We start from the raw sequence: 12,770 nt of genomic DNA on the forward strand, positions 1-12,770 counted from the left end.
TTGACTTCAGTATCGATTGGGCAAATTAGGCAAAAAGCTATTGGTTGATTACCATTTGAGGAATCGCTGATATGGCGTTATACCACCGAGCCTTTATCTTTAACTTAGACTTCGATATATGACAACAATAGCCTTTCACTTCTTTTTATTATTATTATTATTTCACTTTCTTACTCTCTCCCTGCTCTGCACACCCCACCACAAAGTCATCGACACAAAGCGCAGCAGCAAGTAAAAATCTTCATATCTTTCTAACACTCTACATTCTACATGTTTTTTTAATTTTTATTATTTTATTTTTTATTAAATATTTAATATATAAATAATAAATAAAAGAATTAAATTAATTTAAAAAGAATAAATTCAAAAAAAAATATTAAAAAATTAAAAAAAAATAGAATGTAAAGTATTGAGAAGTTGTGTAGCATTTTCCTTCTTTATTAATGTTTGCACAAGAAGGACCGGTCTTGGAAAAGCGGAAATTATGGGCGAAAAGCCTCGTGTTAATTAATAATTTAACTTTTATTTGTTATAAAACTAAAAAAAATGATATTATAAAACAAAAGCGTTATTATTCAATATTAAAAATATCATAATGTATAAGTGAATGATATCCATATATATATAAAAGTATAAAAATAGTTTATATATAGTTTAAGTCAGTTTGATGGCTAAAGGCGGTTATACAAGTCGATTTATATATTCTCCCTTTGAATGACTACACATAAAGAATATGTCTCAGTAAAATTTTGTCGAAAAAAATTCAATGGAAAAAAGACTAATGACGAAATAAAAAGAATATAGTATTCATGTGTGTCACCAAGTACTTTTAAAATTGCCTCATTAATTAGAATGAGACTATTAATCTATTTTCACATGAGTAGCTCTAAGTCACCCGGTATCGACAGCATTTGACGCCCAGATCTTGATATAGAGATCAAGGTTCAAGTATAATTTGTAAAAAGATGGTGCTAGCGGGCTGCCCATCGTGTGCTATTGGGAATACCGTTAGTACAAATTAATAGTTTTTTTTTTTATCATTTTCTTGTAAGTATTTTTTTAACATTCTTAATCTTTAAGAAATTTAAAAAATTATATAACTTTATTAATAATTATTGTCTTAACCATTAAGTAAAATAAATTAAAATATTCAAACGGTGACTTTGAACGATAACATTGAAGGGGATAAATAGCATTAGAAACCACCAACCCGGCCCTGGTACCAATTATGATTTATCAGTACGTACAGGCTTACATATTTTTTTAGGCTGACCAAAAGTGAGAAGCAAGCAGCTCACAGTGATCTTATGATTCATTTTAATTTATTTAGTTTATTTACTGCCCTCCATTCGAGTCATTACCATCAAAGACAATTAAGTAATTTGTAAAAAAAATATGTGTTTGAATAGTGAGATAAAATAAGATAGTTTTTAATTTTTAAAATTGAAAAAATATGTGGGTTCTACTGTTTAATAAAGTAGCCAAATTATCTACTATTCATATCAAATTTCACTATTCATACAATGTTCATGTACTGTTCACATATTATTTATGTTAGATTTTTACTGTTTATATATTGTTTACATACTGTTTATTTAAATAAATACTTTTAAAATTTAGAGAAGAAATATAATGTATTTGGATAAGAAAAACTAGTGAAGATAATCTCATCTGTACCATATATCCAAACCGAGCCTTAAGTTTTTATTTAGTTTTTTAATGAATCTTTTTTATTTATTCTTAAATAACTTTTTAAATTTTTAATTATTTTTTTATTTTCATCTTCATAATTTCCAACAATCTATATATAAAAACTATCATGATCTTTAAGAAAATAAAATTATTGTTCAATAATCAAAACCAAAGAGAAAATAAAAATATTATATTATTTGCTTAATGGACACTTCTCAACAAGATAATGAAAATAAGGCTAACACCTGGCTAACTAATTAAATAAATGGAAAAATATAGTTACAAGCATAATTGTGCACTAATATGTGCATCAATATGATGTGATTGGTCAAAAAGTAGATTTTATTGAAACCAGTGTTAATTTAAATTTTAAGTATGAATAAATCAGTATTGATACACAGATTAGTACACGATTGTGCTTGTATATAACAAAATTCTAAATAAATGGATATTCCAATGCAATTGCTTTAAGATGAAGCATCATCAAACATACCATTCACCATGGGAGGCAAGCTGTGAACATCACGTGCTACATGGGATCAACTTTCAACACTTCGAGCATTCCAATGGTTTCTTTATCTTTATCTTGTTATGTAAAATACATTACTAAAATCTATTTTTGCTATTTTAGATTCTGTTTTTTTACGATGTATAATAAATCAACTTATTTATTAGTTTTCTATATTTTTTTTAAGAAAAAAGACTATTTGTATTAACTCATAACTGGATCATTACAAAGTTTGCATGTAAAAAAAAGGAACTAATGCCTGCAAGCCCCTCTTCCATCCCGATTGCCTCATTCTTTACATATAATCCCATTTTGGCTAACTTATGAGCTGCTCTATTATTCTTTCTAGTTGTATACTATATTGAACAATGCCTTCTATTAAGTAAAATCATTTGTATATCTTCCACTATCTATCCATGCCATTCACAACAACAACTTTCCCTCTTAACAGCTTGTATAATTCACAGTGCATTACCTTCAAAGATGGCATTTGTCCAGTTTAGATCAGCATATAATTGAAGAGCCCTCCACAGCACCTGCACCTAAGCTGCAACTAGAGTGAAAGTACCTGCAACAAAATTACATAGTGATAATAACAGCTCCCTATTCTCTTCCCTCACCACAATCCCCACCCCCATTATTTTCATTTCAAAACTTAGACTAGCATCCCAATTCACCTTAACAAAGCCATGTCCCGGTTTCCTCCACATCTCTACTTTCTTTGGAATTTTACATTCCCTAATTTCTTTTCCTTTCTCATCTTTAGATTCTGTAAACAGAGAAAGACAATCTTAAGCTTGCTGAAACCACACAGAAGGCCCTATAAATTTCTTCTCAAATACAAAAATGTTCCTTCTCCACCACATATTCCTCATTACAGTAGCCACTAGGTCCAGTTCATAATTTTCCAACTTCTTGGTCATTAACATCCACAACTCCATGAAATTCCCATATAATATAGGTTATTTCTAAACTAGGCTAGTATTATCTGCCCATACATTAGTTGCTGCCCCACAACTCCACAATATATAGCTAACTATTTTCTCCTCCTTCCCACAAATACCACAAAAGGGATCTTCCATCACTCTCTTTTTATACAAGTTTAACCTGGTAGGTAGACAATTCATAACAGAACTGTGTTTTCTATATCATTTAAATATTCTTTTTTAATTTTTTTATATTTATTTTAAATATTTTCTCAAATTACTAATATATTTCTCTAACATTTCTTTGGCCTGATTTTGTTAAGAGAAATTAATTTGATTTTTAGCATATGTTCAATGCATTATGCATCTATTTGATCCAGATGCCCCACACTTAATTGAAAAGGTAGCCTTATTATTAACATCAAAGTTTCTGTGTGCTTAAACGTCAAAGAGGATCATAAACGGAGTGCTAGAGAGTAAACGGGAGAGACGAAAGTGTGGTGTGGTGCAAAAGTGACGAAGCATGAAATGATAGAGAAATATTAATAGAATTTTAAGATGGATGAATAGTAATTACTACATGCGATAGGTTCACCGTAGATGAATGGAAAATAGAAATATAATTGATGCATTGGAAGAGGCTTTTGATCAAATTTTTTTATATTTTACTAAAAAATCCTATTTTATAAAATTAATTGTGATTTGGGAATGCTATATTAATTGACAATGCTCTAATTGAAGCATCTCAATGGTTTATTTAACTTATTCTTTAAAATATATAATTAAAATTTATTTTTTATTTTATATACTAGCTTTTACAATATATTATACATTAGTTTATCTAATTTTTGTTTATATCATTTAAATAGTATATTTTTTAATATATTTTATTCATTTCAAATAAAGTAGAAAGTAGAGAAAAATAAATTAAATATTTATAAAAGTTTGTGCAATGTTTTTTAGATATAGAGGTGGTACTGTAGTAAATTGAAAATTATTGATAAAATACATAATTCATTGGATATGAGTTATTTCCTTCAAGTTTTACAAAAATATAAATTTTACATAACCCATTAAAAATGCTGTAAGAACTTAAAAGAGAAGAACAAGATGTGAAAAGAAAGAAAAGTTAAAAGTTTATAATTATTTTATAAATCTTAAAATGAATTTTTATTGAAATAATATAATTATATTAACTGATTAAAAAATTAAATTTTAAAATAATTATAAGAATATTTGTAAGTGTATCATTATAAGAAATACAAATAAAAACAAAAATTAGAAAAAATAATTTAAAAAAAAAAACCGCCACTTTGCCACATGTCTATCTGTACGGTCCGAAGCCTATACATGAACCACTCTCTTATTTCTGAACGTGAACGGTACTCATTCAATCATGTCTGGAATGTACGGCTCAGAGCACATCACCGTCTCCGCATCATAACGGTCTTCCCAAGGGGCCGATGCACGACACCATCTCTCTCTCAGCTACTATTTAATAGTATTTATACCTGCTTTCTTTAAAGCCGAAAAATTTGACAGAGGCCGATATTTGGACGAGAATATTGGGAAAACAGGGTCGGAAAATAAGAATAAGCGAAGAAAATCAAGATGTCGTGGCAAACGTACGTTGATGAGCACCTGATGTGCGAGATCGACGGCCAGCATCTCACCGCTGCAGCCATCATCGGCCATGATGGCAGTGTCTGGGCACAGAGCTCCAGCTTCCCTCAGGTCATCTCTCCTAGCTTCCATTTTCATGTTATCAATCAACTTGTTAGTTTAGTTATCCACTATTTTTTCCTAATTCTGTTAGATCTAGTTGTTTAATTTTTCGATTCTTCGGTGATATAATTTTTCTGATTTTTATCGTTTTTAGCATGTCTGATTGATCTCTTGGTGGATTCTCTCACTTGGCTCTGTTTGTTTCCGTGCAAAATTCTCTTTGCGGAGATGTTTATACTTTATACCGCGTCAAATAGAGTCTTCTTCTTTCTTTCTTTTTTTCACTTTTTTTAGGTTTTGTTTGATCCGCCCAATTTCTGATTGTTTTTAGAGGATCTGTTGTTCTATAATACATTTAGTGAAATTTTTATGATTTGAATGCCAGTATAAAACTTCCTTTCGAGTGCTGGTTGTGGACTCAAATATTTCGTGAAATGCGGTTCAGCTCTCTTTGGTTTCCGATAATACTTGGGATGGAGAAGAAATTAATAGATTTAATTGTTCTACGTTGTATTGATTCGTCTGATAAATGAATAGATTGTCTAAACTTAGATAACCGCTGCGTACTAAGATCAGCTGTATGGATGAACACATTAAATGATTACATCAAATGCATCGGGACAGGCATTTATTGGCGGTTGGTTTGTAATGAAATCACATGCAGACTCATTTGGTGAAATTAATAAAATTTGGTGATTATTTTATTTTGAGATGAAAACGGTAGGTTCACTACATTATGGCAAGCACACTGATCTCAAGTCTCAACTAGTTGTTTAAAACGGACTAGAAAGCTATCCGCCAAAAAACTTATTTTTTTGTTAGTAAATGAAAAAACACTTATCATAGCTTGTCTATTTGAATTGGATTGTGACATGGATGTAGGAAAATTTTATTTATGATTCAAAGTGACATATTCATTTGTACTATTTGAGCCTTCATTTATTATTACTGCATCAATATCTTTGAGTAACTTTATGCATGATAGGGTTCTATAACTCAGAACAAGTGGCCTTCACATTTCAAACACATTTTACTTAGAGATTTGCTTTCTTTTCCCTTATATTTGGTGCTAGATGTAGCGGGGAGCACTGGTATTATGGTTACTTTGCCTCTTTATATGCAGTTTAAGCCGGAAGAAATTGCAGCGATCATGAAAGATTTTGATGAACCTGGCTCTCTTGCCCCAACTGGGTTGCACCTTGGTGGCACAAAGTACATGGTCATCCAGGGAGAGGCCGGAGCTGTTATTCGTGGGAAGAAGGTTTTTTAAGCTCTACCAATCCTCCTCCTTTTTACTTTTCCTTTTGTTCAATGTTTCTAATACACTGGTCAAATTATTGACAATAGAATTGTCCCTGTTTCTAATGTTGATCTTAAGGTAGTATGTGTTATTCGTGGAAAGGTGTTTTAAGCTCCATTGTTCTTTTCTTTTTTCTTCTTTTCAATTATTATTGTACATTTATTTACGATATATAATCCCTAGAGGTTGCCTCAAGTGGTAAGAGTCTTGGTCTTGGTTGTATGCGACTTCTAGGTCTAAGGTTCAAACCCTTGGGTGCAAACAATTTCTAGTGTTGCTATAAGATTGAGTGTTCACTGTATCTTAGAGTGTTAGGGGCATCCTAGTGAAGGGCATTTTACATGTTTCCATATATGTTAATATGCCAAGTATGTGACACAAAAACATTCTTGAGATCCCAACATATACTTTGATATTGCCCGCATTTGGTGCATTACTTCGTAGCCAATTCTTAGTTGATATTTACTTTAGTATCTTTGAACATCTTTTTTTAATGTATCATAAGATATCTTTCTTGTGCTTTGGGGATTCGACCTTTATGGGGTTCTCTGTTCTCATACATCTTCATGTCCTGGATTTCTCTACTTTTACCTTTGCCCCAATACGAGTTGCTGGTTTAATACAATACTGGATATTTGTGAAACCGTGATAAAACCTCTTTCCTAATATTCTATTTTCATTTCTTGAAGCGAACAATGATGTTTCAATACGTGGTTGATGGTATGATAATTCTTATATGCTCCGTGCGATTTACTCGGCCTCGTAGTTGTTCACCTTTTGACTTCAAAATTCTTAAATTTGGAATCTACCAATTAATTTCGCTGAATGGTGCAGTCAAAGGCTTTGTCTTCTCATTCAAAGGTCATTATGAACCTTGTACCTGGCTAGCCTTTTAAAAAAAATAACAGATATCTCATGAGTATCATGTGTGGGGCCATCTGGATTCTGCAATAATCCTTAATTATCTTTGTTCACACTTTTCTACTCCATACCGACAATGGCCTCTTGCGTGCACAGAGAAACCAACCCATGTAAGCCAAATTTCCTTCACTTCTACTTTTATAAAGCTTGCCACAAGTTTTTTCAACCAATGAGCTGTTCTTGTGCATTTTTTGATCTGTAATCATATCCTGCATGATGCCTTTTCGTTTTCCTTTGATGACGAAATTTTCATAATCAGTCTCGTTAAGGGTGCCCGGACCCATTCATTAGTGCGTATCAAATGTCTCGCACAAATTGGGTTCCCTGTGAAGGATACTAGTTTCAAATCATATCGAGGAAAGTTTCAAATGAAAATATTTTTTATATTAAAGTTCTCGTGATGAACTCGTTTAGTATGTCTAGTTGAAGTGTGAGTTTTCATATTAGTTGAGGGACGACTGCTATCATTCATGCATTATTTTGGTCCTTTGATAGAATTCAATTATGTGGTCGTTGAATCAATTTGAAAGTACTAACTAACCACATTCTAAACAAGTGGTATGCTGTCTCTCATTTTGCAGGGTGCCGGTGGCATCACTGTGAAAAAAACCGGACAAGCTTTGATTTTAGGAATATACGATGAACCTTTGACTCCTGGACAGTGTAACATGATTGTTGAGAGGTTGGGGGATTATCTGATTGAACAGGGCCTGTAGGGTCGCATCATCAAGGTTTTCATATTGTGATATTTGGTTTTGGGCTTGCGTTTTCCTGGACTGCAGTGTAGTTGTTGCTAAAAATATAACCTTTGTTTGGACTTCTAGGCCGTTTTTATATCTCCAATTCCCCACATTCTCTTTAACTCAATATGTGTATCCATTCCCGTTTTGCTTCTATTGAGTCTGGCTTTTAAATGGTATTAAAATAACCTTGTATTTCTATTTCTATATGACGATATGATTTGGACTCTTAAATTGGTAGTTTAGAATAGTAGTTCGGCTTGTTATGAAACAAAGTATTGATTTAGTTAGATATTATAGCACCCTTAGTTATAGGAAGACAGTTGAGTCGTCTGCAACTGCGGGTATCAATATAACTTTTTTCAAAAACCGGAAGTTTGTATTTGGAGAAAAATCACCTATTTCTTGAAAAAAAAAAAAAACATGTAGTTAGCATTATTCATTGGTGATATGGGTCGTTTCTCTTGAGATAATGAAGCTTATTTCATGTTGTTTCGTGGGCAGAACTGATAGATAATCACCCTTTAATAAAAGAAAAAATTCATTCATCATCTATTTTCTCATTATTATCTCATCATCTCATGATCCAGCATTAGGTGATAGGTTTACAAGGAAAATATAATAAATAGTTTCCAATCATCTAATAACAAATCATAGAATGATGAGAGGATAAAGAAAATTGAAGTAAAGAGTTATTAAATTTGAAAGTCAGTTTATAGAACACACCACCATCCACATTACTTATAAGGTAAGATTTGATTTGTAAAATTTAAATTTTAAAACTTATATTTCAAATTAAATTATATCATACAAATATTTTATTAAGTGTATTATTTAGAAATAGAATTTCTCAAGGACTTCTACTTCAATCCTTCTATAAAAAATAAAATGATTAACTTACAACTCCTCTTTATTAAATGAGAGTATTTTTATAAAATTAAAACAATTTTTAATGAAGTGGCATATTTGTATTGGTTGATTGTGAAATGAGTTGTAAAATTGTGCCAAGTCCATTATTGTTCTTTCTAAGAAATGGTTGGTTGGAATAAGATACGTTGGGCTAAGGTTTTCGCTCCAGTTTAAAGCCCATGACCCACTCGATATCCGAAAAAAAAAAAGGGCACTTTAGTAATTATGGTTCGGAATATTTGTGAGCAAAACCCTAGTAATCGTCTGCTCTCTAACCTATATAAGTAAACAATTCGCTGCTGCTCCCTCCAGAGTCTCTGAAGCCGGTACCTTCTGTTTCTCCTCTTTCTTTTATTTGGCATCTCTCTTCTTCTTTTCATTTTGTTTGGTTGCTGTTAGTTTTTGTCGATTTGATCTGATTTTTAAAGGAAACCCTAAATATTGTTGCTACACAGAGCAGAGCAGGGATTTGTGTGTATCGGCTTAGTGCTGTGACAAGTGCACTCTGTTTCCGAAAGAGTTCCCTGCAAGATTCATCTGGGGAAGGTGGGCAGTTGTATTTCATTTGAACCATTGAAATTTTCAACAATCATCTTCCCCACATCGCCTATGCTATCCTCCTTTTTTTTTTTTGCTTCAAACGCAATGGAAAATCTTCTTGTTAATATTATGCGTTGTTATTATGATAGAGCAAAAATCTCTTCAACCATGTTGCTTTAAGTATTCCTTTTTTCAAAACATTTCACCCCAGAGAAAAAAGGAAAAGAAAGAAAAGATATTATATTTGCGGGCTGATCCTTTCAGTGGCGAGACACAAAATGAGCAGAATTTTCAATGAACCCAAATGAGTTTTGACGGACCTAATAGTGAAATGTGATATTATATGAGTTTCGCTGGGTAAAGCAAGTTTGCACACAATTGCATCGAAGATTTTCTTATTTAAAAAAATATATAAAAAAATTGAGAAGAAAAGAAAATTTTCTTTTTCATATTCAATTTATATTGATTTGTTAAATATATATTTTATATGCCAATATCATTGGTGCGTAAATTTTGCTTACAAGAAGATTTTTTCGTAATATATGTCTGCGACCTCTACAAATGTGCGATGCTTATTGGCTCTTTGTTGGACATTTTAAGCCTCCACGGAATTTCCTCGTTTTGACTAGGAAAATGTAGATACAGATTTTACATTCAACCAAGATGATGCACTGATGATGGTACGTAAATTTAATTAAATTTGTATCTGAAGAGTGTGATTTAATCTGAAAACTTGACAAGAGTTTCTGTTAAGCTTCAAATTCCAATTAAATAATATAAAATTATAAAATTCACCCTTTTAATTTTTATGGCCCTTGGTTACGTTTCTGGACCTAGATGTTTATTTTCTCGGCCGCGGTTTCTCTTCTTATAAACTGTTCGGGGGAGAGTACAATTGTTGTTTTCAGGCTCTGAACAGTGGCCCAGTGGGGATTATTTAGGAGTAATAGAAATACTAAATTTGAAGAGAAAACCTTCAAATAGGTCGGGAGTAGGACACGAAGTAGTTTTATGGGAGTTATGTGGGTGCGTGTCCAGCTTCCATTTTTTCTTTTGACTAATATTATGTGTAGATATTTTTATATATTTTATTGATATAATTAATTATATTAATATTATTTTAATATATAACCAATCGTATTAATAAAATACGTATATATAAAATTGACTGTGTAAAATTTTTCATTCTCTCTCTTCGACCGAAGCACTTCCTCTTCTCTCTTCGACCCAGTCACCCAGTATCATTTTCGTCTAGATTTGAAAGGGAATGAGATAATTAGTTGTGATTCGTGAATACCCAGCTTTAACATTTTCTTGCAACATGTACAAATTTCACCTTGTACTTTTGACAGGATAATGCATCGTGGGAAAGTTGAAAATTTCTCAACAAACTTCTTTTGTTGACCACAAGGGACGATGCAAATATATATATATATATATTAAGTTTCTCCAATATTCTGAATATCTACTTTCTTGAAGAATGTGATATCAGTTACTTTTTGACCGGTCATTATTTCATTACCATGAAGCATAAAATTTTATAAAGCGAACGGATTGAAGTGAGGAGTCGGAGACGAAATGGTATATATATAGATCAATACACAAAATTTTCTATGGACACAAAAAAAAGCTTTAATTTTTCAATCGTTTTGGTTTCTACGAAAATTAGACTCTTGGCCAATCTGATGGGTAACAAACAATTAGTGCTGGTTCAATAACTCGAGGAGAGGATAAAAATTTTGAATTGAGATGTTTTTATTAAATCTGTCCTTAGTATTATTAGTGGGTGTAAAAACTTTATTTTATACTCATCCGGCTGGTAGCCGCTCCCATAGATCACAAAAATTTATAGTAAAACAGTGTTTGTGTTTCTCTTGTGCTGTTTTTATTTGGACTTTTGGCCCATTAAAGTTTTTATTTAGTTATTTATTTGCCGGAAAATATTTAGTTATTCATGTCGAAAACACTCTTTCAAAGTTTTCGAGCAATTTGGAAGTGATGATTTAGAACTGATCGAAAGTGAGAGATGAAATTAAAGAACTAGTTCTAGAAAAATAAAATTGAAAAGAAGACGTCTTTGAAGAGGAATAAAGGAAGTATTTCTTTTAGTAGAGTTGTGAGCAACACTCTTTTAATTAACCAAACGCAATGTTTTACTTTTTTGTTTTGTCTCCGTTGAGAGGGTCGTGATTTATATCATATTTTTATTTTTCATTCTCATCATGATATATTGTATTTAAACTATTAGCTCCATTTTTCTTTTTTAAAAATAAGAAAATAAAAAAATGAATAAATAACGTCACATCAAGTACTCATGATCTTTAAAGTAATAATTTAATAATAATAATAAAATCACATTAAGATAAGTAAATTAGGTGTCGTTACACATTTGTCAAAGATATATTTGGCTCCCTATGTTTGCTACAAAGTCCTTCAGAGTTTGCTTTTAATAATGTTGATAGTGGCATTCCATATCAAGTTTCTGGGTTTGGATAAGATTGGATGACTCACGTTCGAGAGAAGTTCCATCCAACCCCATCTATCTCTACCTAAACCTTTCTTCAAGTCATCTCCCTTTGTCTTCCGGCACTTGTCTATTTGTTTATCAGTATATACTATATAACATAATTTTCATCATTTAAATTACAATTAAATTTTGCATAAATTTTTATTTTCCCTCTTAGATTTTCATAACCTTCAATCGTATCGGTTGATAAGTTGAAATTCTTTGTCAAAAACATTCATAATTATTAAAATCATTTTTAAATAAAAATAAAAATATATACTATATTATTTTCTCACTTATATGCTACTGTATTGATTGTGTTTGTCATTTTAAAAAATAATAATTAATCTCACGGTTGATGATTAATAATGTCACGTCAATACAGTATGCCGAGATGGAAATTAAAGAATATATATATAATATACCTCATCTCTAATTAACATTCATTACTTATTTTAACAAAATCTCTAAACAATATTGATGAAGTGGTATTTTCTCTATAACACGTCACGCTGTATTAGTGAAAGTTGAAACCTAAGTAAAATCACATTTTTTTTGAATGATATGATCGCATCTTTGTGGTAAGATATTAAAAGTAGCATGCATATGTGTACCCCAAATTAATTTAATAATTACTCACACGTCGTAAACTCCTATATTCTTCAAACCTTATTAAATACGTACTACATTTAGATATCTAAATCTAAACTATCTCAAGTTATTTTATATAATTTTTATATAAAATATAATAAATAATTTAATTTTTTAAAATTTTAAAATAAAATTAATATTAAAACTTTTAACAAAATATTTTATCTAATCTCGTTTGAACTGTAATTAAATTTCCGTTTCGGCAGTAAACTCTACGCACGTATACGGTATACCCACATTCAAAGCTATCAGCTTTATAGCTAGCAAGATGAAATCCCCCACTAGAAATCGAATTGACGTCAATTAAGAGACTAGAAGAGGAAGATAAAAAAATTCAAATGTTTATCTTTGA

General features: G+C 31.1%; 1 protein-coding gene, 1 long non-coding RNA gene and 1 other non-coding gene across 3 annotated transcripts; all 3 read left to right on the top strand.

The window, feature by feature from the left end:
* The first annotated feature begins 4,601 nt into the window (after positions 1–4,601).
* On the top strand, positions 4,602–8,046 carry LOC122281852 (profilin-3). Its single transcript, XM_043093668.1, has 3 exons — positions 4,602–4,860; positions 5,975–6,112; positions 7,654–8,046. Exons 1-3 carry the CDS (start codon positions 4,738–4,740, stop codon positions 7,786–7,788), a joined length of 396 nt encoding a protein of 131 aa, XP_042949602.1. The 5' UTR covers positions 4,602–4,737; the 3' UTR covers positions 7,789–8,046.
* Positions 8,047–8,695: 649 nt separating this feature from the next.
* On the top strand, positions 8,696–9,427 carry LOC122281860. Its single transcript, XR_006230335.1, has 2 exons — positions 8,696–9,047; positions 9,177–9,427. It is a non-coding gene; the product is annotated as an uncharacterized LOC122281860 (long non-coding RNA).
* LOC122294014 lies at positions 9,180–9,327 on the top strand. Its single transcript, XR_006237442.1, has one exon. It is a non-coding gene; the product is annotated as a small nucleolar RNA snoR135 (small nucleolar RNA).
* Positions 9,428–12,770: the final 3,343 nt, after the last annotated feature.

This window comes from Carya illinoinensis, chromosome 1, assembly GCF_018687715.1.
Source record: "Carya illinoinensis cultivar Pawnee chromosome 1, C.illinoinensisPawnee_v1, whole genome shotgun sequence".
Lineage (NCBI taxonomy): Eukaryota > Viridiplantae > Streptophyta > Magnoliopsida > Fagales > Juglandaceae > Carya > Carya illinoinensis.